The sequence below is a fragment of the Prunus dulcis genome, chromosome 8 (assembly GCF_902201215.1).
Source record: "Prunus dulcis chromosome 8, ALMONDv2, whole genome shotgun sequence".
Taxonomy (NCBI): Eukaryota; Viridiplantae; Streptophyta; class Magnoliopsida; order Rosales; family Rosaceae; genus Prunus; species Prunus dulcis.
This window is the reverse complement of record NC_047657.1, coordinates 15,540,853-15,566,395: the sequence shown is the minus strand read 5'-3', so window position 1 is coordinate 15,566,395 and position 25,543 is coordinate 15,540,853. Positions and strand designations below refer to the sequence as shown.

Genomic DNA, 25,543 nt, shown 5'->3' with positions numbered 1-25,543 from the left:
AAGGACAACAGCTTTTTTATATGGCATTAGTAAACACACAACCCACATATTAATTTTGAAATCATTGGACCTCCCATTTTCGTCATCGTCAAACTAGAGGTGGGTGTAGTCCGATTCGGTCCGAATTTTACTTCAAATTAGAATCGAAATTGGTACTATTTAACCTGTTTGATTCAGTCCAATTTTAATGAATTTTTTTGAAATTAGCTGCTCCAGTTTGAACCAATTTCGATTCGATTTTCGATTTTGAATCGGATTATTATTATTATTATTATTTTAAATAAACTTTTATTTTTTGGACTTGAAAATTAACAAATGATTAAATTTCATACAAAGAGAGACATTGGGCCTAGAAAAGAGAAATGTTTAGAAGTTGGGCTTAGGGAAATATTAGTTACGAGATTAAAATGTAGCATTAGTTCACGTAATGGATTTGAGGGGAAATCATTTCCCATGTCATTTTCCAAGGAATGAGAATGAAAGATTCATTTCCCACGTTTAGTAATGTCGGGAAAGTAACCGGGAGATTTCACTTTGTTTCCTTTCCCATGTTTGTTTGAGTAGGAATGGAAAACAAAGTTTGTATAATTTTCCAATTATACCTATATTAAATCAAATAAAAAAAGAATGCATTTAATGATACATTGTAATTATAAATTGTTCACAGGAGCAAAATAGTCATGAAAATTGTGCATTGAATGTTGTCTTATTTTCTCAAATTTTCCGTGAGGAGGGAAAACAAAACCCAAATTAAGAGGAGGGTTTCGCTTTCCCCCCATACTTTCCCATGTGCCAAGCAACTATTTCCCATGTCTGGACTTATCAAACATGGAAAAACAATTGAATTCCCATTCCTAAGCCTCCTTTCCCAAGAACCAAACGGAGATCGAGCTAGAATTGGTGAGCCTTTACACGTGGAAAATTGAAGCTTAGCTGGATCAACCTATTTTAGTCAGTCATAAATTTTGTTTCTACGTGAAATATGTGGCCTCTCTGTTCTTGCAATGTGAAAGATGTGCCTTGAATATTCACACTAAAAGGCCAGTTGGAAATAATGTTGTTTGGAGCTATATATATCACATTCGTCTTACAAGAAGTGCCTTTCCAAGCTAAGTGTGAAAAAACAAAGGAAGCGCTCAAAAGCCGAGGCTGGAAAGAAAAACACAACACTGAAAGAAAGTATAGAGAGCAACATTGTAAGTTAGATAGCAGACCAACACTTTCTGCTACTCTCACACTCTCACGTGTATGATATATAACAAGTGAAAAAATAAATAGTAACTTACTTTTTTTATCAGTAAGCTTTTCCAAATGAACAATATTTGCAAATTAAAACTACATCAATAAGGAAATTGATGGGATACATGTTGAGAAGCAAATCTATATTCTGTGGACCATAAATTTAAAAGAAAACACACACACAGACACCAGGTAATATAGATTTACAGAGGAATTGAATTCCACAGTATCCCATGGTCATTGCCGCATTTCATATTCTGCAATTGGCAGCTGGACAATAAAAGAATGGCATAATGATATTAGATCTATGTCAATTATTGATGAATAATATAGAAAATTAGTATATTTTGCATAAGTGATTTTTCAGATAATCTGACAGGGAGAAAACTATAACACCTTGAGGCAATCCTTCTGTCAAAATGGATTGAATTTGATCCAGCAATTAATGAGACTACTACTTTTTTTGCTGACGTGATTATAGGCGCAAATGCAATTGAACTGGATTTTAAAGAGAGATATGGAGTTGCAAAGTCCTTCCCTTCTAGTCATTCTTAAAAAAGTGAACTCCAGGTATGGGCTAACAAGAAACTAATTGTTAATTAATCAAGACGTCCACAAGAAACAGGGAAAAAGTTTGACAGCAAGGATGCAGAAGGTGGGAATTCTACTTTGTTTTTTCCCCTAATCAACCAACCTAATATTTTTATAATTAAATAACAATTTACATTGATGGGTATGTGCAAAATTGTAATAAACAATAAATTCATGTCATACTGAATCAGGCACTTACTGCAAAAGACAAACTGGTTGAGATCCAAAGTCACTCTGCCTTGCTTAGCTGTATCAAATGAATTAAACAGATTACTGCAAGGAAAGAATGACAAACAACACCATTAGTCTTCGGAATAGCACATTCTAGAATTTCAATATTGGCATTTGTCTAACTTGATTTGATGCAAAACATCGAATTTTGAAATTTCCACCTGAAGTCATAGCATCACAAAATGGAACCTGACACATATGTGCGTGTTTGTACATTTATGAATAATTTGTCTAATCTAACCTAGGAAAATATGATAGTCCTCATTAAATCTGAGTTAAAACCTCAAAATCAATGCATGAGCACCATTCTTCAAAACATATGCTTTTTGTGAATTGAAATGCAACCTACCGAGCAGACTGCAAAAATATACAAAGAGATATGAAGTCATCTAGTCGGAACATTCCTTTCTTCTTTTGATCAAAGCTCTGCACAATTAAGAGGAAAAAGAATTAGCTATATCAGCCTTATCAAACCATCTGCCATACAGCCTTTTGATTTCTTTTCCCAGGGGGGTGGTGAGTAAATCAAACATTCATCACAGCAGACCAGCGCACAACCAAAAGGATAATATTAGAGTCATTTTATGTAGAAAGCAGATGGTATACCTCACAGACTGTGTAGAAAGCGGGAGAGTCCAGCGAGAAACCAATTTTTACCAATGCCTGTCGCAATGGTTCAGCAATTGAGAATTCAGAAAAGAAATGAAAAATAAGAGAAAGGCCAGGGAGGAAAGACTAACAGACTTCCCATTACGATACCGTCAAAAGATATCTAAAGACACGAACTTCAATTTTTCATCCAAGAGTTAGATATTACCTCATGCACATCATCAGGAACAATGTAGCCACGACCCCTGTAAAACAAACCAACAAAATTAGACCGTTGCTAAATGCTTACAACTGTATGTGAAGCAATTATCCTCATCACCATTTGCAACTAAAAGGAGAATATAGATTATATGCACAAATTAATACGTAAGCTGTAGGCATTGTGAAATGTATATTATGTATGGTTGGCAGGATATCAGAGGAGCATAAAAGTTAAAGTCAAGAACTGCATTGCTCAAACAACATAACTTTATAAAGTGCTCGAATTACGTAAGATGCCCAAGTTCTGCAAAAGACTATCAAGTGAAAATTTAGTTTCCATGGACAAAAACTAACTGCCGATGTCTATTATACTTAGTAGAGTGCATGATCTACGAGGAAAAACATACACCGTCAACCAAGTCTTAAAGCAGCCAACTTTGCTTCATACTACCACGGTTGAATCTATCAAATACACCTTTAATTAGTTCGATATGAAGACACTGCCCCTCACAAAATCATGAGACCCTGTTTACCAGAGTGGACAAGAAAAAATCCTTAAATATATTGAATCACCTCTCTCGGTCTGAGAAGGCTTGTTGAACCTGAAGAGAAGACAGAAATCGAAACAAAATTACACATAAGTTGTAGGAATACTTGGCACAAATCGGCATACTCAAATTGAGGTATTACATTTTCAGAAAATAAGGGCTTGAACCTTTAAAGAGATGAGTTGATAGTAACAGAGTAAAGACATAACACAACCATATATCACCAAAATTACAAGACGGACAGGAAGTGTTGAACCAAAAATTGAAATTTGAGGATCAAAGTTTTCACCTTGAGAAGGAACTTGTTGAGCGCCACAAACTCTGAGACACAAAAGTGTACAAAATCAGTGAACCCATATGACAAAATCATAATATAAACAAAGAGGATACAAATTGCAGTGTTAAGCATAAAAGTACTAATGAAAGTTAAAAACTTCTGCCTTAATATAAGCATACCTTCAAAGCTCATCGTCCCATTCCGGTCAAAATCATACATCCTGCAAAAGGTTACATATTTATCAATTATCTGTGCAAGTGAAGTAAACATATACAAAAAGATGGTGTGAATTTATACGTATCTGTACCTGATCATTTGCTGAACAACCGAGATAGGGAAGTCGAGGTTTCCAACAGCAAGAGCATTCTGATCATCGATACGTCGTCGTTAATCAGGTGAACGCAGAGGGAAAAAAAGAAATTTGAGAATTTGGGAAGTTTAGGGTAAATAAGATGAAGAAGAAGAACCTTGAGCTGCGGTGCAGTGATGCTTCCCGTATTGGCCGAATCAACTCGGGCGAACCACTCTCTCAGAACTGTCGAGTTCTCCATTTTCTCTCTGAGACCGAGAGTGACGTTGTGGAAAGAAAACTGGATGCTTTTCTCTTCCAATTCTTTAAATCGTCTGGCGACGGTGTCGTTTCGTTCACTTCACGCGCCTTATTTACATGCCAGAATTGTTTGTTAACTCCGTTTTACAACTCGTGTGTCGGGGTTCTGGAGCTTCAAATTTCAGGGGTAAAAAAAAGCACTTAATTATGCTCACATCACATCCACGGCAGTAGAAATTTGACTCTTGTTCTCAGCTCTCTCATTCATAATTTTTAAACCATTAAGCTGCATGACCTTTTTTTCTCTCTCAAATTAAAGTTTAAAATCCGAATTAAACCAATGTTTAAATTAGTTTTTTTTATTGTTAAAAGTAGGAATGCACACCATCAAGGAATTATGAAGGTTCGAACTTAATTGTCTATAAGTTAATATCATTTTTCATTAAATTAGACCCTATTGACTAGTCTTTAATTCAATTCAATTGTACTACTAATTTGAGATTGAAATCGAAGAAATTTGAATTAGAATGCTACATTAATTTGAGGTGTTAAATATAACAAAAACCGCACTTACCCTAAACACAATATGAAATCTCTTGTGAAAAAGTAGTACATTTTCTCCTGCGCATTTAGACAATCGGCCGTCATGATTAGAAATAAATGGCTACAACAAGTTTGATAAGCAGTTGATATTCAAGACACATATTTCACATTGCATGAACAACGTGGCCACATGTTTCACATTGCAAGAACACAGCGAGGCCACATGGTTCCCATTGCACCTGCTACCTGGAGAAAGCATGGCTCCATCCATTCATTATTATTTTAAAAAATCATATCATTAATACGTTCATCTTTGTAATTCGGATACAAAGTTGAACCATGCCAAGACAGAATTCAAATTCATTTTTAAAAAATGATAGGAAAGAAATGCAGAGTCTAAGCAACCAATATATATAAGAGAGAACACCACATATATATATAAGAGAGAAAAAGTATTATTTGAATAAATAATATGATATGTACTATTCCGGTTTTCAGCACGAATGATCGCTTCATTAAACTTATTTCACTTAAAAATTTACAATATACTGTTAAACTAAAAATAAAGGAAAAAGACAGATATTAATCCGTTGATCAAAATAGTGTGTTCGCTCTTCCTCTCGATGGATTATCCTCTTCCTGGAATAGTTTAGAATATAATTTTGTTAAAAAAGAAAAGAAAAAAAAAAAAAGATGCTCTCCACTCACTCCGTTAGAAGAGGTGTCACGTGCCGCGTCCGTGTCAAGTTTCAGATGGTTCTACAATGCGAATTTCGTGAGGTTTATAATGTCCACTTTATTTTCACAAGAATGATACTTCTCTCTCTGTGGCCAAGTCGATGAAGCTCTGTAAGTGGTCTCGGAGCCTTATCTTCCTCATTTACCTCCATCATATTGATTGGATTGTCTGATTAATTGACATCGGCAATCAGTTCATATGCTTTTAGTTTCTGAATAATCTGCTTGGTCGCTGGTAAAGTGTGGGAAAATGATTTCAATTTACTTCCTTTAATGTATTTGACTTCCATTATATGAGCAACTGGACCTAAATGAGCTCACGTTTGCTAGTCGAGCTGAGTTTTTACGTTTTTGTTAATAACCTAATATAATTAGATTGAATATCTTCTGTTCTTTTTTGTCTTTTCATGATTTCAAATTTGTTACAGTTCTTCTGGATTTTCCCCCTCTCTTTCTTATGTGATTGATCTAATTAATTTCCAATGTACAAAAAGTTGATTTTGTTTTTGTCCACTATTGACTTCTGAAATTGTTGAATTGGAATAATTACTGAAAAATCCAATTGTATTTTGTGAAAATGATTCTTATATGCAGTGTTTATGGGTATTATTAGAAATCCCAAAGACTGATAATGCACTTTCGGGGGACCATTCCTAGCATTTTTTTTCTCTGCTGGTTTGAGCTGCCAGTTTTTGACTGAGTATGGTTTGTATGATAAAATGTACAAGAATATATGCATTATAATGGTTTGGTGTAATGGTAACACACGCACAGCTTAGGCATGCAGTGGAGTGGTGATCTCTGAACAAATTATGGCATTAGTTTCTGGTTTTCCTTGCACCCATTTTCCCATTTTGTTTCCTTGCCAACCTTTGTTTTGTACTTTGCATGAATACCATATATTAGGTTGTGTGTTTTGGTATCTATGTAATTTGTAACTATCAATTTATGCTTATTGTTCATCATCTGGGTGAACAGGTCCATAGTCTGTGGTCTGGTGATTCAGCACCTTATGCATATGTTTGTGAATTGATGATTCCATTATGCTGGCAATATTTGAGAATATAGGCTGGTTAAAAGGAAACACAGCTGATGAAGATAACACCATTTATCGATCTCATTACCCAGTTGGCCTACACACCTCCTACGTGGGCAAGTCTAGTTTCCGGTGTTTTTGTACTCATCACTCTTACTCTTTCAATATATCTTGTGTTTGAGCACCTTTCTGCATACAAACTTCCTGAGGTATTCATTCATCAATGATACAAATTATATTTAAAATGTGCATGCTTCAATATTGATGTATTGCTAATGGACATGCATTTTGCCATTTTGGTTTGTGTTAACCTTTCAGGAGCAAAAGTTTTTAATTGGTGTTGTCCTCATGGTTCCATGCTATGCAGTAGAATCAGTAAGTTTTTTTGGTTTAAATTTATTTTTGTTTCGATATAAATGTTTATTCTTTTATTTTAATAAAGAACCACATGGAATCACATAATTCTTTGTTTATTTTTAAGTCAGGCCTCTATTTGGGGTTATAGGATTCACCAAAACATATAAGTTAGTTTTGAAAAGAGGGATAGGAGAGAAAAGGTAGGGAAAGCAGTTCAGGAAAAAGAGGACTTATGGTGTACACATGACGTTTGTGCTTTTAGTTACTGTCAAGGAGAATGTTTGCGGCAAAATAGTTTGTTGTTTAATGCGCACGGTGAACCTTCAATTCAGATTTAACATACGAAAGATGTTGAGTTTCTCAATTTTGATATATATATTTCTTTGGTTCTCAAACAAGTGTGTTTCTTTTTGACACATCTGGAGGATGATGAGTTGAATATACATGTATTGTTCATTAAGTTGCTGCTACCGTTCATTTGTGAAGATTAAGTTCATATATTAGCTTTAAAAGTATCATTGTTGCTTATTATTGATTGTACTTGTATGTCTGTGTTACGGAAAAAGTATTCTGCCTCAGATTGTTGGCATTTTCGTTGTTTGTAAGATTCTAACTTGGTTGTTGTTTACAGTTAATATCGTTGGTGAACCCATCGATAAGCGTTGATTGCGAGATTCTACGGGATTGCTATGAATCCTTTGCCATGTATTGCTTTGGAAGATACCTGGTTGCATGCTTGGGTATGTCATTTTCAAGAGCTTTTACAACACCATTGTTTATGTAGAGTTTCATAAAGTTTAGAAGCTTTAGCTAACACGTCATCAAAACTTAAAATGTAGATTCTTTATGCTAGTAAATGTTAATCAGAATTCAGATGTTAACAATCTTTAATTGAATGTGGACAAGATTTCACTGTTCACGCACCAGTATGATACAAGATTAAAGTTCATACACATTCAATTCTCTCTCCTCTCTTGATAGATGCACAAATAAATACATATTATGGACGGAGCCATCATATAATGACATTATCAATTTATCACAGTTGCCACTTTTAATCCTAGTCTTTATATGGGAATTTCAAGTAATCAATGTTTGATGGTGCACATAAATGTCCAAGATGTTTTTCCTTTTCAATTTGTAGTCCTTTCTGTTTTAATAGACAAAGATACTTCTTTGCTTCCCTTGTTTATGTTTTTGCGCTTTTGACATTTTCCTTTTGTATATATATTTTTCTCCTTCTAAGGTGGGGAAGAGAGGACTATCGAGTTTATGGAAAGGGAAGGACGTGCAAGTTCTAAGACTCCCCTATTAGAATATAGTTCTGAAAAGGGAACTGTTAAGCATCCTTTTCCATTGAATTATATCTTGAAACCATGGAAACTTGGTCAATGGTTTTACCAAATTGTCAAATTTGGAATTGTTCAGTATGTATGTTTACCATCACTTTGAATTTTTTTTTATTACTTTCTGCTGTTTCTTGTTCTCTAATTTCATTTCCCTTATATAACTTAAATTCACTTTTTATCTTCTGCCAGATGTTAATTAAGTCTCTCAGTGCTATTTTAGCTGTTATCCTTGAAGCTTTTGGTGTATATTGTGAAGGAGAATTTAAATGGGGATGTGGGTAAGTGAATCTCAATTGTTTTTGGAACAGCATTTGTAATTTGAAATGGTGCACGTAATTGGCAGTTATATGTGATAGGATAAGTTGGTTTGTTTGTATTTTTTTTTTCCCAAGAAGCTCTTTTAACACATAGAGGGAATCTAATGGCCATAGTTTCCTTTTGTTTGCAGGTATCCTTATCTTGCAGTGGTTCTAAATTTTAGTCAGTCATGGGCGTTGTACTGTCTTGTTCAATTTTACGCTGTTACAAAAGATGAACTAGCTCACATAAAACCATTAGCCAAGTTTTTGACATTTAAATCAATTGTTTTTTTGACATGGTGGCAAGGCGTGGCAATTGCTCTTCTTTATGCCCTGGGTTTGTTCAAAAGCCCTATAGCTCAAGGCTTACAGTTTAAGTCAAGTGTTCAGGACTTCATCATTTGTATAGAGGTAGAATGTTAATGATGCAGAATGTTGGGTAAATCAATTAACATGTCAGAACAGCACATGTTATTGTGTCTTTTCAATCTTTATGCACTATTATAGTCTTCGCAATGATAATTTATTCTCCCTTAAACTCTTGAGTTAATGTGGTCTTCAAAGTTATTAAGAATGTGAGTTAAAATATTCATTCCTGTTACCATTTTCATGCAACAAGTTTTAGTTTAACAGTTCTGTGTTTTCATCCTGCACAGATGGGCATTGCTTCTGTTGTTCACCTATATGTGTTTCCTGCAAAGCGTTATGAGCTGATGGGAGATCGTTACACTGGAAGTGTCTCAGTTCTTGGAGACTATGTATCGGCTGACAGTCCTTTGGATCCCGAGGAGGTTAGGGACAGTGAACGCCCCACGAAGCTACGCCTTCCCAATCCTGACATTGATGTCAGGAGTGGAATGACCATAAGAGAAAGTGTTCGGGACGTTTTCGTTGGTGGCGGGGAATATGTAAGTCATCTTTTTAGTCTTACAGTACAAATTTGAATATATCCTGGAATATGGAACTAATAGATGTCAACAGATTCTGAAGCAAGGGTTATTATGAAATATATTAAAACAAAGTATAGCCAATAAGAATTTGCACAATACTGATCTTATTTAGACTTAGTTCTGAATCTGCCCTTTGCTTCTACTACAGATTGTGAAAGATGTGAGGTTCACAGTAACACAGGCAGTAGAGCCGGTAGAGAAGGGGATCACCAGGTTCAATGAGAAGCTACACAAGATCTCCCAAAACATTAAGAGACATGACAAAGAGAAAAGAAAAACGAAAGATGACAGTTTTATAACGGCATCATCACCAACACAGAAGTTGATTCGTGGGATAGACGACCCTCTTTTGAATGGAAGCATGAGTGACAGTGGGGTTGCAAGGGGAAAGAAGCATCGTCGAAAATCTGGATATACCAGTGCAGAAAGTGGGGGAGAGAGCAGTAGTGATCAAAGTTACAGTGGGTATCAGGTAACAGGCCGTAGGTGGGTAACCAAAGATTAGAAGAGGAATATGATCATGGCAGTTTTGTCATCAGATGCTGTGGCCTGGCCTGTGGGTTATCCATTGTTGTCTGCTTGGCTATATTTTTATCTCAAGGGGTTGTCTTATTGTTTCTTCCATTTCATTTTTATACACGAGGATGGTGAGAACTCTTGCCTGGGGTTACTTTTTTTTGCTAGAGGCATGAGAATTGTAAATGGTGTCTAGAGGAAACATTTTATTTAGGATGATGTAATTTGCACATTTATGTTGCGGACAGTAATTGTAACAGCAAAACTTAGAATTTATACCTTTTTTTTTTTTTCGGAGAAGGGGACTCAAACTCGTTTATTTTTTTTCTTTCCTTCAGCAAATGCAGTAAGGCATTGTAATTTATGATTATGCCAAGCTTCCAGGTGGGTCTGGACTTTTATGGGTGCAATGGACTGCGTTTTAGGGTTTTACATTTCCTTTCCTAGGCTTATTATTTCTCCCTTTTAAAAAAAAGAAAAAGAAAAGCAAACAAACAGAACATTGATAAAAGCATAATCAATAATTAATAAACTAAAGCTGCAATACAACTCAGAAAAAAGTGTTTTGAAGGTTCACGTCACATCCACAACACTTCATATATTTCCATAAAAATTCCACCACCGTTGTCTTGAGCTCATTTGAACATTTTCTTGGCTCTTTCACTATTTGATCAAGAACAAAAAATCCCCAGTAAAATAAAAGAACAAAAAGAAAGTCACTGAGGAAGTTGTAATCCTACTTGAACCCGGAGGCAGACGGTGATAGTTGATTTTCTTTCTTGTTTGGGCTTCCACCACCACTTGACCAAAAAGAAAAAGAAAAAAGAGATTGATTTTCTGGGTGAACAAACTCATCAGCTGGCGCAGTGAGGCTAATCTTCAAACAGATCTGGAGCTCCCGACGAATTTGATATCATCTGAAGGCGCCATTAGGCCAGTAGAAAAAACCACCCATGAGGACAGTTATTATGGTGAGCTAAAGAAAATGGGCAAAAAGAAAGCAAAGTACTCAACAAGAACACTTAAAACCCAGAAACAGTTCTGTAGACGACCCTTGGTTTGATGAACATTTTTCTGTAAAGAAACCCAACAAGATAGAGAAGAGCAACAAAGAAAACAAGAACCAGAGAATAAATTAGAACTTAGAAAAGAAGAACAATGAGAAGAACAGGCATTGTTATTTGCTTTTCTTTGAGAGGAAGGACTGTATGGTTTTTGATATTTAGAAACTTTTTGATTTCTTAAACTGACTGGCGTCCCTCATTTTAGAGAGAGAGAGAGAGAGAGAGAGAGAGAGAGAGAGAGAGAGATGGTGTGTTGCAATGTGCATGCTGCTGTGGTTGAACGTACGATTGATATGGTAGCCAATAATCCGCAACCAGCTGTTTCTAATTTGTCTTTAGTAGTAGTACTGCAAGCTCTAAAAAACGAACTTTTGTGGTGATGTATTTCAACCAAGTGAGAAATTATTGTATAGTATTGGTATACGATTATATGGTATAAATTATATAATTACGATTTTCCTATTTGTATAAGTTATATGACGTGAATAGTATATTGACCATATTCAATTTAAATGATCTTAATATCTAAACATCATAGAATTAGGTATTAAATTTTTTATATTATTTTATATAGTATCTCAATTCCTAATTTCTTGTGGATTTTATTTTCAAAGTTATGATTTCCTAGTCAAATAGGGTTAAGCTTTTCTAGTTTAAATAGGGTTAAGCTTTCCTAGTTTAAATAGGGTTAGGCTTTCCTTACGTTTTACTATTTAAGCTTATGCTGTGATCTCTCCTTATATAAAATATATCTCTCCTTTGGTCTTTATCAAAATATCCTTCAATTCATCCTCTTTTTGTCTGAAAATTAAAAGAACCAATCAATGTCTAATATTCTCGGGCTTCTCCTTGTTGTTCTTTTCTATGGTCTAATGTATTCTCTTGTTCTTCTCTTTTTTGTCTCTCTTATACTCCTTGCTGGTTTTCTCCATCAAAGATTTATCAACAAACCAGAGGACGTCCACCGCGATGTACATCCATCGAAGCGAAGGCGACATAAAATTCAATAGTAACCCAATCGGCTACCACTATATGCGTGTTACATCATCAAACTAACAAAGTTTTTTTTATGGAATTAGACGCCATGGACATACTTGAACTCCAGAGACATTCTGTGTATTTTCTACTTTTAGTTACACGTTTTTCCTTGTGCGATGCTCTTTTCATCTTCTTCCCCATTACAGGTTGATATGATTCGGCAACTGTGGCAATGGTGGTTAATTTGTACTTTATTTTTTGTAGGGCCATTGGAGCAGTAGTTTGAACCCCATTTATGTTCTTATTAGTTCTACCTTTTTTGTGTGGTCTTGAATCAATAAAATCAAACTTCTTATGAGCTTGTCATCTACCAACTTACAGAAATTGTTGTTTGAACTTTGTTTTTAACACGGGGCCTGACAATGGACGGCCAATATCATTGAAATAGGTTGGGGCAAATACTAAGGTAAAGGAACTAAGAATCCCGTGAGATCATCATATAAAAAGAATCCTAATTAAGCCAAAACTCAATTACTTGAAAGCCAAGTTAATCTTTGGGCTTGCTTTTAAGCTGATTTCTTTGCTTCACGAAATTACTCGAGTGCAAAAGGGGAAGATAAAGCAAGATGATGTCAACCAAACTCGTTGAGAATGTAAAGCTTGTGTAGACAACAATTTCCAAAGTGATGACGGCTCCAAGGTTGGCAAATTGGTAAAACCATTTAACAAGTCCAAAGTGACATGATATTTCTTCGTTAATGACATGTATAAATGTTATTTTAATCCTTTTCAATGACACTATCCCAGTTTTTCAGAACTTACAAAGAAAAAGCTGAAAGTTTCTTCAGAGGTAATACTCATATAACTGCCCGGAGCTCTGCAGTAAGCAGGGAAAATTTTCGGTGCTGTGACAGGACGGGAGGGGTTTGAACTGCTTGAATTCTCGATGCCAAGTCATTGTAAATGGATCCTGCATTTAGCTTAGCAGCATTCAGGATTGTCTGCAAGATTTGTAGGGTATCGCCATGACTAACAACTAAGATGGTGCACCTGTAGATTGAACATATGTAACAGATAACCACACACTTAAGATGATACGCAGGCAATGAAGGGGAAGACTTAATTAAACACAATGGAAGTCGAAAGAGAAAAGCAACCGCACAGCTGGATATAGTGTCTTATACAGCTAACAGAAAAAGAGACCTAACTGAAAATTGAACTGAATTTCTATCAAGAATTGCAAACTTACTCCTCCTCAGATCGATTAGTTTTGAATTCAATCTCTTAAGCGCCGAATGGATGTTTTATGGCTTTTTATCTATAGAAATTATAAATAGGCTTTTAAGTGCCACACCCTCAACTGTATATATTTTATTTCATGCCTCTGCAATCCAATGTGCCTGATGATATGCAATGTGAAACATGATGAACTGATTCAACTGACGGGGTTTTCAAACAGTCTGAGTAAAAGTGTCAAATATCATCACATAAGATGCTTGTAGATTTATTATAGATGTTTTGCAAACATGAATACAATGCAGGAAATTAGGAATACCAAATCAATAGATATACAATTACCCTTGAAATTGTGACTCCAAAGTTGCAATAGCTTCTGCAAGTCTACATGCAACATCATTGACACTTTCTCCTCCTTCTGGCTTGGTGAATGGATCTTTCTCATCAAGAGCCCATATATCGTGATACTATTGGTAAAGGGAAAAGAGAATTAAGACAGCCTCAGAATAGGAGGATTATAAGTTAGCACCAGTTACAAATCAAACAATACAGGCAAGCCTTTAGTCTGTCAGTTAATCAGTGGAAAAACTACACCAGCACCAACAGACTTACTTTATCATGTGACAGAAGCTCATATGAAGGACCAAAGGAGCGTTCACGAAGATTTTCCATCACCTGTCCAGAAAAATCTACTTCATAATGAATGCAACAAGGGGGAAGGATCACTTGTTTGACAGATAAGTTAGTATGAAGCTTTGGGGCTGGACCATCTTACCTTACATTGAGCACCCTCAAATTGAACGTTCAAGACAGATGCAACTACTTGAGCAGTGTGAGTTGTTCTCGAAAACGGAGAGTAGCAAATGCAAACATTTTCAATCGGTATGTTATTTTCCTCAAGTACCTGACATGCAATGCAAGACAGTCATTAACTAAACTTACATAATTCTTAGCTTAAATAACAACCAATATCAGCATTATGCATCAGGCAACCAATAAAGCCTTCTAGTTTATGCCCACCAAACTAATTACATTTCCAAATTTCTATTGGTTTTCTTTGTTAATTCATCAAATCAAATCTTCAACCCCCTTCTTGGTCTCCACTTGATTAAACCCTTTAAACCACTACATCTTGTTCATATCAATGGTCAATTAGCAGAACCATTTAAAACCATGAAAAGACCAGAGAAGACATATCAGATGATCATAATGGTCCAAGAAAGTTGTAAACATAAAAGCAAAACCCACAAAATTGGATGCTTAAAACACAAAGCAAGTACCTTTTGGAACAATTGCCCAGCCAACTGTGCCTGACTCACACCTTCTGGCGCCAATTGATATTCTGGGCGCGTACCATTTTCCTGTCAAGAAATGTTTGCTAGCCATGCGTCAAATACAAAATAGTCAAAAACTGAAGGACCAAAAAACAAATTAAGAAAAATTGAAAAAAAAAAGAAAAAAAAAAGAAGAAGAACCATGGAGGAAACAATGATGCCTCTCTCATTCGGAATGCTCTTGCCGTGCCTCAGTACCCAGTATCTGTTGCTCAGAAACGTCGTCGTCTCAGCCATCTCGAAACCCACCACCACATCACACACCTCTTCTTCTCTCATGTACACTCTGCTAGTGTTTGTAATTTTATTGATGACATTTACGAGATCCCATTAGTCAGCCTATGTGGTCCACCAATGAAATAATTACAACTTTATCGTTTATATGTCGTGGTGCTTTTCTATTGGTCAGAGTAGACTACTTCACGTGGAACCTGCCGTAGAGGAACGACTTTTCTTTGACATCACAGGGCTCAAGTTTAACCCGCAAATTTGCAGACCTCTTCGGGAATCATAAAACTTCAAATCGAACCAAAATTGCTCGTGAGTCTGTGAGTCTTTGCTACGCGGAAGGATATATATTTCACGGCCATGGCTCTCAATCTGCGGCAAAGGCAAACAGGTAAATTGCTCTCTTGGTCATTTAGTTGCTCTAGATCTCTGTTTCAACCAAACCAAGGATGTAAAAATGAAAATACTGTGGAATTAATCGAGAGCCCATTTAGCTAATAGAGAAAACCCAGGTAAATTTATAGTGGAATTACCATTGGAGTTGATTAAATTTGCTTACTTTGTTGTGGGTTTTTGTTATTGAATTTGATCTGTGATTTTAGTTTGAGGCTGTATTTTTCTGCTTATAAAAAGAGGAATTGAAATGTCATATGCTAAACGAAATTTTATTTGATTCGTCTGATTGGGTTTGCATATATTCGATTTAGTTTTCTGAATTTTTAGCAAAGTATTGAATTTGGTCTGTGATTTTTGGGTTCAGAATGTATTACCCGTATGTTGAATCTGAACCAACCCGTTAATGCAACTGGTATGGCCAACGAAGAGGTGTACAAGATCTTGATCTATGATAAGTTTTGCCAAAACATACTCTCCCCATTGATCCATGTTAAGGACCTTCGTAAGCATGGTGTGACCCTTTACTTCCTCATTGACAAGGACCGCAAGCCCGTTCACGATGTTCCCGCTGTGTACTTTGTCCAACCCAGCCATTCCAACATTCAGAGGATCATTGCTGACACCTCCAGCTCGCTCTATGATAGCTTCCATCTTAATTTCTCGTCCTTGATCCCCCGTCCACTGCTTGAGGATCTGGCATCTGGGACTTTGAATTCAGATTCAATTCATCGGATTTCGAAGGTGCATGATCAATATTTGGAGTTTGTGACACTGGAAGATAATTTGTTCTCGTTGGCACAGAAGTCCAGTTATGTTCAATTGAATGATCCCTCTGCAGGGGACCGTGAAATTGAGGAGATTATTGACAAGATAGTTGGTGGGTTGTTCTGCGTTTTGGCTACCCTTGCTGTTGTCCCAATTATCAGGTGTCCTCGTGGTGGACCAGCCGAGATGGTAGCATCAGCATTGGATCAGAGACTGCGTGACCACTTGTTGTCAAAGAACAATTTGTTTACGGAAGGTGGAAACTTTGTGAGCTCTTTCCAGCGCCCGATACTGTGTATATTTGATCGTAATTTTGAGTTATCTGTGGGAATACAGCATGATTTTAGGTACCGACCATTAGTGCATGATGTTCTTGGATTGAAGCTTAATAGGTTGAGTGTTCAAGGTGAAAAGGGTGGGATGAAGTCATTTGAGTTAGATAGCTCAGATCCATTTTGGGTAGCAAATGGATCTTTAGAATTTCCTGAAGTAGCAGTGGAGATTGAGACCCAATTGAATAAGTATAAGAGGGATGTTGATGAGGTCAATAGAAGGACTGGCGGGACTGATGGAACTGAGTTTGATGGGACAGACATGATTGGGAACACAAAACATTTGATGAGTGCAGTGAACTCATTGCCAGAGTTGACCGCGCGGAAGCAGGTGATTGATAAGCACACCAACATTGCAACTGTGTTGTTGAGTGAGATCAAAGAGAGGCTGCTTGATTCTTTTGCCAAAAAGGAGTACGACATGATGGTTAGAGGGGGCATTGATCGCAGTGAACTTTTGGGTGTGCTTAGAGGGAAAGGGAGTAAGATGGATAAGCTGCGGTTTTCTATCATGTATCTTATTTCTTCAGAAAGCATTAATCAGGCAGAAGTGGAATCAGTGGAAGCAGCCCTCAGGGAGTCTGAGGTCGATACCCGTGCATTTCAGTATGTGAAGAAGATCAAGGCATTGAATGTCTCATTAGCATCAGCCAATTCTGCTAGCAGAAGCAACATAGTCGACTGGGCAGAGAAACTATATGGGCAATCGATAAGCGCCGTGACAGCAGGTGTGAAAAATCTGTTATCCAATGATAGACAGCTAGCATTAACAAGAACAGTGGAGGCCTTGATGGAGGGGAAGCCAAATCCAGAAATTGATTCTTACCTTGTGTTTGATCCTCGTGCCCCGAAGTCAAGCTCAGGAATGAGTAGCAGCCATTTGAAAGGACCTTTTAAGGAAGCTATTGTCTTCATGATTGGTGGTGGTAATTATGTGGAATACGGGAGCCTGCAAGAGCTTGTACAACGTCAACAGTCTGTCAAACATGTTATCTATGGAACAACAGAATTACTCACAGGAGAGGAGTTTGTGGAGCAGCTTGCATTATTGGGGCAGAAAATGGGATTGGGTGGTGCTCCTCCTGCTGCTTCAACTCAGTGATACTTAAATCCTGCAATTCAGTGGTTATTTACTCATGAACGAGGACAATTATGGGAAGTTAAGAAACCATGTGCAAGACTGTATAAATTTGTTGCATGTTTTTGGTTAAGTGATAGAAGGACAGGTATTCTGTGGTTCCCTTTCTTTCTAAGGCCTGTATGGTGTTTTCAGATGAGATTACATCGACTTTCTCACAGAATCAGAAGTTCTTTAGCAATCACGTAACTTTTGTATTTCATTGATCTGTAAGTGTTGTGGTTGGAAAAAAGCTTACTAGTCTTACCTTTTATTGATGTACCTGAAATTCGAAAGCTGAAGTTTGAAGTACAATATATTACTCTCTTCAATAGATTGATTTGATTGTTAACGAGATGTGAATTAATATTGGATTATGTTTGCAATTTTTGTGCTTGTTTGTGTGGGAAATTAGGTGGAATTATTGCAAACAAAGTTGTGTAACTAACTTTGTTTTCAGCCGCTCTACTTCAACTCCTCCATGTGAACTCGTGAGTTCATTAGAAAATTGTTTATATAATTCCTTAGGAGTGATTATTTGATTAGAGAATTAGTTAAACAAGTGTGTTACTTAATTTTTAAAAGGGTTCGTAAATTTTCGTAATAATGTTATGTCCAGTTTAATTGCCAAAATTGAGTTTTTTCTTTTCATTTAGTTGCGTACACAGTTATATTGCAATTTAATCATTTTTTTTTTCTTCATTTAGAATGAATGTGACATTATACGATTTACGCCCTTACACTCATTTGCAGGATTGGAAAACAAGTTTTTCAAGTCGGGTTTTTGTTATTGTAACTATCATTATGTTTAAACCCAGATAGTTACAGCACCGTCTAAGTCAATAGTTTGTTCCCCACAGAGAGGAAACAAAAATTAAAGAAAACGATTTGCAGAGAGGAAACAACGATCAGAACTAAGAAAGCAATAAAAGATTGTAAAGTCTGCTTTTTTTTTTTTTGGTCTGAAATATGGAAATTTCATAAAAAGGCAAACAGCCAAGAGAAGTACACAACCTATAAAGCAGCTAGGCACAACGAAACAACAAGAAATAAAAACATCACAGCTGCATGGAAGGAGGACTAATAAAAAGACGTAGTCATAAGACAACCGGATACGTCGAGAAGCCCACACAACCGCAAACATTAAGCACTCCTTGGGGGGCATGGTAAACCATCTTTGTTCAGGATATGCATTAGAGAGGATGGGGGTCGGTTGACCCATACTTCCGGGCTCATCCTCGAAATGGCAAGCATTGCCAAATGATCTGCCGCTTGGTTGGCGGTTCTAGGAATCCACGTCCAAACGTAGGTCTGGAAGCAGTTCAAAACATCTCGAACAGTACTTAGGATAGGATAGATTTCCCACCTTCCATTGGATAAGGGGCCCTTCAAAGGAGAGATGATTTCCTTGCAATCAGATTCAAAAGTTACTTGATGAAAACCCATCTCAGCAGCGAGCTTACAGCCTTCAAGACAAGCCTGTGCCTCAGCCTCAATAGCAGAGTTCGCCACAGATGGGATGGATGACCCCTTGATAAAGTCTCCATGAGTGTTCCTAATTAGGATACCAATGCCAACCCTCTTTGAGTTTGGATTCCATGATGCATCCACGTTGACTTTGACAAAGGGAGAGGCAGGGGGGTTCCAAAGTTGTTGTTGGTTGTCATTAGAAAGGGTAGGATGCACAGTTTGATGTCTGCCATGATCAAGGGAGCCAAGGAATTCATTGATGGCAATAGAGGCAGCGTGGGTAGTTCTGGCTGGTGAAGGGGAGATGTGTTCCAGCACTGCTTTGCACCTATCCTTCCAAATCTGCCAGCAGAAGTACGCGATAATAGTTAGGCATCTTGATCGCTCCTGTGGGGTCTTCCCTTTCTCAATAACATTCCCTAACCATTGGCCGAAAGATGTCACCGCCTGATGATTTATACGAAGGTTGAGGGAGCATCCGAACCAGACAGGCTCCACCCAAGGACAGAGGAGAAGGATGTGTTCAGCCGTTTTCGGGTGATCATTACAGAGCGGACACATGGGCGATCTAGCGATTTTCTTTTTGTGCAAGTTTGCCGATGTAGCAAGGCAATTTCTGAGAGCTCGCCACATGAAGTTTCGAATTTTTGGGGGGACATCCGCTTTCCAAATCTGCTTCCAAAGCCTTGGATCAATCGCCATTGAAGAGGATGGGCGTGGATTTCTTCGTCTACATTCAGTATTGTGAAGCCAATGGTAACCAGAGCGCACAGAGTAAGAACCATTCCTTTCCATAGGCCAAATCAGTCGGTCTGGCAGTCTGCTGCTACCGAACTTGATTCTTGTAATTGCACGGGCATCACTATCAGAAATGGCATGCCTAATTGGGTCCAAGTTCCATTCATCGAGCTCCCTGTTAATAATAGCTTCCACTCGTAAGTTCCGATCAAGAGTTTCAGTAGAATGAAAGCGAGGACAATCATTTAGAGAGTTTGGCAGCCATCGGTCAACCCACAATCTAATATGTGCCCCGTTCATAACTTGCCAATGAGCACCACGAAGTAGGATATCCCTGCCCTCAAGCAAGCTTGCCCAAGCCCACGAAGTACGACCACTCTTCTTAGCTTCCAAGAAACTGACATTGGGGAAATATCTACCTTTAAGAACTTTAACCCACAGGGATTGAGGCTCCATCAAAATTCTCCAGCATTGCTTTGCGAGAAGAGCTAAGTTGAACTCGTGGAGGTTGCGAAAGCCCATTCCCCCCTCATGTTTAGGTTGTCCAAGGGTGTCCCAGTTGATCCAATGGAGCTTTCGATTATCTCCATTCTGCCCCCACCAGAAGCCCGCCAAAACAGAATCAATTTCTTTGCAAAGGGTGGTAGGGAATTTGAAGATATTCATGGGATAAGCTGGTACAGCAAGAGCCACCGATTTAATTAAGATTTCACGGCCAGCTTGTGAAAGGCAATGCTGATTCCAGCCATGCACCTTTCGGAGAATTCGATCTTTCACATACACCAACGCTTCCTTCTTTGCTCTGCCCCAAGACGTGGGAAGACCCAGGTATTTCCCTGCATCAGTAACATCTGGCATGCCTAGGATTGCACACATTGAAGCTCGGACATAGGAAGGGGTGTTGGAGCTGAAAACCACATTGGACTTGGTCAAGCTCACTTGTTGTCCAGACGCAGCGCAAAATGCTTGAAGGAGGCGAGAGATATTCTGACAATTTTGGGTGGTGGCTTTCAGGAATATGAGAGTATCATCTGCAAATAATAGGTGAGATAAGGTAGGACCTCCAGAATTCAGCTTAATACCTTGTAACAAATCTGTCTCACAAGCATTTTTTATTAGCAGGGACAAAACTTCACTAATAAAAAGAAATAAGTAAGGGGAGATTGGGTCTCCCTGTCGGATACCCCGGGATGGGGAGAAGGCTCCACCCCGTTGGCCATTGATCACCACAGTGAAGTTTACCGTTGTTACACAGCTCATGACTAACTGAATCCAACCTGTATTAAACCCCATTTTTTGCATAACCTTCTCAAGAAAATCCCATTCCACGCGGTCATAAGCCTTATTCATATCGAGTTTCACTCCCATCTCAAACTTTTTCTTTGATTTCTTGAGTTTCAAAGCATGGAAAACTTCATGGGCTACCAGGATGTTATCCTGGATCTGTCGATCAGGAACAAATGCATTTTGAGTTGGGGAGATAATGCTAGGTAGGTGAGGCTTAAGACGGTTGGCCAGAATTTTGGAGAGGATCTTGTAGGAGAAGTTGCACAAGCTAATTGGCCTAAATTGGGAGACAGCTTCAGGATTAGGAATCTTTGGAATAAGGACTATTTGTGTGGAGTTCAAAGGCTTGGGGATGGCTTGGCCAGTGAAAAAATCAGCAGTGAAGCCCTGAATATCATTGTGAATAATTCCCCAGTATTTGTGATAGAAAGTCCCATGAAAGCCATCAGGCCCTGGAGCTTTCGTGGCCCCCATCTGGAAAGCAGCATCTTTAATCTCCTCGAGTGTAGTTGGCCTGGTCAAGTCTCTGTTCATGTCATCAGTTACCACTGGTTCAATACAATTCAGGATGGAATTCCAATCTCTGCTCCCACTTGAAGTAAACAGCTCTTTGAAATACTCCTCAAAAGCCCTGCGAACTCCCTTCTGTGATTGTTCCCAGTTGCCATTTTCCCCTTTAATTCTCACGATCTTGTTTTGTCTCCTTCTTTGGATAGTCGCCTGGTGAAAGTAAGAGGTATTGGAGTCGCCATTTTGCAGCCATTTGATTCTGGAGCGCTGCTGCCAGTAACATTCTTCTTTTCTCCATAGATCATTCAACTTGGTCTTAATACGAGAGATATTCTCGGTATTTTCCTCCCAGCTGTGTTGCATGAGGTTTAGTTGGTCCACCAGACTGTCTATTTCGATTTTGTTATTCTTGAATTTCCTTTTACTCCAATCGGTAAGATGGTTCCGACAAGTATGCAGATTCTTCTGCCATTGCGACATCCATGGGCCGCTGAGGCTACTACTCCACGCCCTTTCAATGACCTCCCTACATTCTGGATCATCTGCCCATGAGGGTTCAAACTTAAATTGTCTTTTCCCAAACTTCCCTTTTTCAGTCGTTGAGATAAAAATGGGGCAATGATCCGAACCAATTACTGGGCAATGTAAAACCGTGGTGTCTGGCCATCGAGTTTGCCAGGCTGCATTTGCTAGTCCCCGGTCAATTCTTTCTTGCACAAAGTGTGTGTTCCTTGTGCCTCTCCAAGTAAAACTCGGTCCACTAAACCCCAAGTCAATAAGCTCAGCCTTCGTGGCAAACTCAAGAAGATGTCTGGGTCTTGAGTGGGAAGCAGCAACCCCCCCAGCCTTTTCAAAGTGCCATATGAACTCATTCATGTCCCCTCCACAGAGCCAAGGGTCATTAGTAGCACAGAGTTGGGATCCTAGCCACCCCCAAAAAGCTGGTTTTTGCTCTCTGTAAGGCGTGCCGTAAATCCAAGACACACGACAGTAAGAACCATCGCTTAGACCATGCACCTTAGTATCAATCAGGTTTTCGGAACTAAAAGCAACATCCACATTTATGGACTCATCCCACCAAAGGCTAAGCCCTCCTGCTAAACCATTTGGGGGGACATTATAACCATTTTGGAAGCCCATTCTGCGTCTTAGACGGTCAATTCTGCTGTTCTGCATTTTTGTTTCCATTAAGAAAACAGCAGAGGGTCTGTGTTTTTTTATGAACCCATGAAGGGCTCGAACTGTCAGGTCAGACCCTAGGCCCTGACAGTTCCATAGGAGGTAACTCATGGCTCCCGTGCGGCTGTTTCAGGCCAGCCGCCACCGCCCTGGGAGTCTCCTCCCACTTCATCTGTTGTTTGTTTTCGCACTCTCCCCCAATCTTCAGTTTCAGTAACTTTGACCTCCTGAAGCCTTTCCTCCGAAAATAGATTGCTTCCCAAAGCCTGACCCCTTCTACGATTTGTTCTTCCATAGGCCTTTATTGTCTTTCCTTTTGTCGAGCCCGAGCTTTCTTCATGCTGGGAGCCTTTTGCCTTTTTATCAGGAGATTTGAAATTGCCAACCACTTCTGTTTCAGCAACCCTTTTAAGACCCATGCTAGTAAACATGTTGTTTATCTGGCCCGCCAGCATGGGGGAGGTTTGGTTTAGCTGGGGTCCAAAGGGGTTTGAGAGCACAGGTTCAAGCTGCAAATCGCTTCCAGGCGGCCCATCATCAAATCTGTCTTCTCTGTGGCTTGGGCCTGGTCTGGTCCAGTCAGTTATAAAAGAGGCTGCCTTTATGTTTTGGGCCTTCAGTAACTCCATTCTCTCTTCTTCCGAAATGGGTCCCTTTCTGCCTGCAGGTCTGATAAATTCTGAGGGCAGATTAATTTCTTCCAAAGTTACCGTGTTGTTGAAACTTCTTTCTGCTGCCTTCCCCAAAATCTGAGTTGTTTCTCCTTGATTCTTGCCTGTCATGAATGTGTGTCTCGAGGGATTTACAGATCTGCTCAGAACGAGCTGATTTGTTGTGTCTCCAGCGGCCTGAGTTACCACGTGAGTCCCATCAGTTAGCAACGGGTGGAATCTTGAGCCGTGTGTCCTGAGTTGACTTGTCATCTCACAGGTTTGCTCGCGACTTTCAGATACTATATCCTCCCTGATCTCACGCGCATGGTGCACGCGCCGCCCCCTATCATTGGTACGTCTCTGGTTTGGTGTTGTTGCGGCCCTTCGTTCACCTTGCGGCGCCGATATGGGTTTGGGTTGTTCATACAGCTCTCTGATAACTCTGGCTCTCGTCCAAGTACCGTATCCCGCAGCTCCCTCCTCGGCTCTCTCTTGTGGGCACTCGGTGTTGCAGTGTCCCAGTCTGCCACAGTTATAGCAGAAATCAGATAGACGCTCGTACTGCAGTTCTGCCCAAGTTTCGGAGCCATCGCTGCGCGGGAGCCAAAAGCCTGCTGGAAGGGGCTGGGCGGTGTCTATTTCTACTCTGAGACGCAGGAAACCTCTGGCTTGGTTGGGGTTCTCATATTCAACCAGATCTCCAATTTTCCTCCCAATCTTCACAGCATTTTCCTCCGTACATAGATTCAAGGGAATTCCTCGAACTTGTACCCAAAAAGGAACAAGATGGGTATCAATTTCTTCCACTGCCAGCTCCAAAGGCCATCTTCTAACCGAGAAGCAATGACGCATGACAGACCATGGGCCACGCTCCAAGATCTTCCTTGCCATATCCTCATCCTGGACAGAGATGGCAAACAGGTTTTCACGTATCCAGGTGATCTTTGCTTCTCCAAACTCTTGCCATGCCTTTTTCAGGATGTTTTTTATAGCCCCACGATTGGGCATCTTGTTTGCTATTACAGCACCAATCAACTTCGGACCATTTTCCAGTGAGGAGATACCCAAAGATTCCTCAAGTTGGATTGTTAGTTCCTCTGTACTGTGTTGTGCCATGTTTGAGTGGGAAAAGTTCTCTAGTGGGTTTAAAATGAGAGGGAGTAGCTTGAATGCTCTTAGATGGGCATAAGATTTGAAGATATTGATTGTTATGGCGGTGGAAATAGGTATGAGGTAAATCGGGGGATTTAAGAAGCTGATGGGATTGGCTATTGATGATTTTGGTGTGGTTGTTGGCAAAAAGTTAATGTTATTTCCTGGTATGCAGTTTAAGGAACCTAGGCTCCGAGGTTGCTGCTGTGCATTCATGACTTTAGACCTTCAAATGCCAGGGAAATAAAACTGCCCAGGGCTCAAGAAGCAGAGAGCCATCAAGTAATTAACTGAGAAAGATCTCGTAGTGATTGTGTCCTGGTGCCAGGGTTGAAATTAATGGAATTGAGGGTGGGTGTAAGGAGTAAATGAAACAGACAAGTACAGGTTTGGTCGAGGTTTGAGGAACTAAATGCGATGGAGATTGGTTGAGATCTGAGGGACTAAAGCAATGGAGGAGGGATGAGATTTGGTAACTTAATGGATATGGAGCTGGGTTAGGATTTGTGGAACTAATGCGATGTAGATGGGTTGACAAGCAACAGCTAAGACCAAGCTTAGGGAGAATCACCAGAGACGGTGAGGGAGCTCTCACTGTGGAGAGAGGGAGAACATGGCTCTGGGGTCAACATCATTGGGTGGGTAGGAAAGCTTAGGTGGAGTAATGGCTGTAAAGTCTGCTTATCCCACCACACGAACTTTGATTCTGCAATTTGTTTTGTCACTGCTACCGCAGTAACTTTTGTAACTAACCATGTTTATAAGAATTTAGAATGTAATTACTTTCAAGAAATAAGTGCTTCAAACTCAAGACAGAGCTGGACATACTGCACTGACCGACACCGTTCCGCCAGCCAGTGGCCCTCCTGCAGGCGCCACTGGGAATGGCCTCCTCTGTTGTACAGAACAATTTATCATGATGAGGCAACACAAATTATAAACATGAATATGAGCAAATGCATCAAGTTTTAAGTAGGCAATTCTCGAAATAACGGAAATGTCATAAAGCTACACATAATCTGAAGTTCTGAAGACATTAACGGCATCAGTTGAGAGCTGCAGAACAACTT

At 39.1% G+C, this 25,543-nt stretch overlaps 5 protein-coding genes across 5 annotated transcripts; 2 read left to right on the top strand and 3 right to left on the bottom strand.

Annotated features, from left to right (window-relative positions):
* Window positions 1-1,150: 1,150 nt before the first annotated feature.
* LOC117637240 (sorcin-like) lies at window positions 1,151-4,302 on the bottom strand. The gene is made up of 10 exons (XM_034372081.1): window positions 4,164-4,302; window positions 4,004-4,062; window positions 3,876-3,916; window positions 3,709-3,740; window positions 3,445-3,473; window positions 2,879-2,915; window positions 2,668-2,724; window positions 2,411-2,487; window positions 2,030-2,103; window positions 1,151-1,509 (listed from the first exon to the last, which is right to left on the bottom strand). Exons 1-10 carry the CDS (start codon window positions 4,245-4,247, stop codon window positions 1,490-1,492), a joined length of 510 nt encoding a protein of 169 aa, XP_034227972.1. The 5' UTR covers window positions 4,248-4,302; the 3' UTR covers window positions 1,151-1,489.
* Window positions 4,303-5,621: 1,319 nt separating this feature from the next.
* LOC117638709 (protein LAZ1) lies at window positions 5,622-10,310 on the top strand. The gene is made up of 8 exons (XM_034373802.1): window positions 5,622-6,772; window positions 6,882-6,938; window positions 7,552-7,660; window positions 8,167-8,351; window positions 8,459-8,547; window positions 8,718-8,979; window positions 9,225-9,476; window positions 9,667-10,310. Exons 1-8 carry the CDS (start codon window positions 6,620-6,622, stop codon window positions 10,021-10,023), a joined length of 1,464 nt encoding a protein of 487 aa, XP_034229693.1. The 5' UTR covers window positions 5,622-6,619; the 3' UTR covers window positions 10,024-10,310.
* A 2,479-nt stretch (window positions 10,311-12,789) lies between these two features.
* On the bottom strand, window positions 12,790-14,946 carry LOC117637572. Its single transcript, XM_034372497.1, has 6 exons — window positions 14,788-14,946; window positions 14,593-14,673; window positions 14,088-14,216; window positions 13,925-13,987; window positions 13,655-13,779; window positions 12,790-13,126 (listed from the first exon to the last, which is right to left on the bottom strand). Exons 1-6 carry the CDS (start codon window positions 14,923-14,925, stop codon window positions 12,934-12,936), a joined length of 729 nt encoding a protein of 242 aa, XP_034228388.1. The 5' UTR covers window positions 14,926-14,946; the 3' UTR covers window positions 12,790-12,933.
* A 103-nt stretch (window positions 14,947-15,049) lies between these two features.
* LOC117637829 (SEC1 family transport protein SLY1) lies at window positions 15,050-17,870 on the top strand. Its single transcript, XM_034372862.1, has 2 exons — window positions 15,050-15,265; window positions 15,635-17,870. The coding sequence occupies exons 1-2, from the start codon at window positions 15,235-15,237 to the stop codon at window positions 17,467-17,469; spliced, it is 1,866 nt and encodes a 621-aa protein (XP_034228753.1). The 5' UTR covers window positions 15,050-15,234; the 3' UTR covers window positions 17,470-17,870.
* A 672-nt stretch (window positions 17,871-18,542) lies between these two features.
* LOC117638589 lies at window positions 18,543-22,779 on the bottom strand. Its single transcript, XM_034373693.1, has one exon. It carries the CDS (start codon window positions 22,777-22,779, stop codon window positions 18,628-18,630), a length of 4,152 nt encoding a protein of 1,383 aa, XP_034229584.1. The 3' UTR covers window positions 18,543-18,627.
* Window positions 22,780-25,543: the final 2,764 nt, after the last annotated feature.

Excerpts from the sequence above, each read along its gene's own strand:
- LOC117637240 (XM_034372081.1), bottom strand. The coding sequence starts at position 4,247 with ATGGAGAACTCGACAGTTCTGAGAGAGTGGTTCGCCCGAGTTGATTCG. Across the intron at positions 3,917-4,003 it reads GTTGTTCAGCAAATGATCAG|GATGTATGATTTTGACCGGA; the intron begins GTACAGATACGT and ends AACCTTTTGCAG. Across the intron at positions 3,741-3,875 it reads TGGGACGATGAGCTTTGAAG|AGTTTGTGGCGCTCAACAAG; the intron begins GTATGCTTATAT and ends TTTGTGTCTCAG.
- LOC117638589 (XM_034373693.1), bottom strand. The coding sequence starts at position 22,779 with ATGAGTTACCTCCTATGGAACTGTCAGGGCCTAGGGTCTGACCTGACA.
- LOC117637829 (XM_034372862.1), top strand. The coding sequence starts at position 15,235 with ATGGCTCTCAATCTGCGGCAAAGGCAAACAG. Across the intron at positions 15,266-15,634 it reads TCTGCGGCAAAGGCAAACAG|AATGTATTACCCGTATGTTG; the intron begins GTAAATTGCTCT and ends TTTTGGGTTCAG.
- LOC117637572 (XM_034372497.1), bottom strand. The coding sequence starts at position 14,925 with ATGAGAGAAGAAGAGGTGTGTGATGTGGTGGTGGGTTTCGAGATGGCT. Across the intron at positions 14,674-14,787 it reads GCATCATTGTTTCCTCCATG|GAAAATGGTACGCGCCCAGA; the intron begins GTTCTTCTTCTT and ends ATTTCTTGACAG. Across the intron at positions 13,780-13,924 it reads AGCTTCTGTCACATGATAAA|TATCACGATATATGGGCTCT; the intron begins GTAAGTCTGTTG and ends CTTTACCAATAG.
- LOC117638709 (XM_034373802.1), top strand. The coding sequence starts at position 6,620 with ATGAAGATAACACCATTTATCGATCTCATTACCCAGTTGGCCTACACA. Across the intron at positions 6,773-6,881 it reads CTGCATACAAACTTCCTGAG|GAGCAAAAGTTTTTAATTGG; the intron begins GTATTCATTCAT and ends TTAACCTTTCAG. Across the intron at positions 8,548-8,717 it reads GAATTTAAATGGGGATGTGG|GTATCCTTATCTTGCAGTGG; the intron begins GTAAGTGAATCT and ends TTTTGTTTGCAG.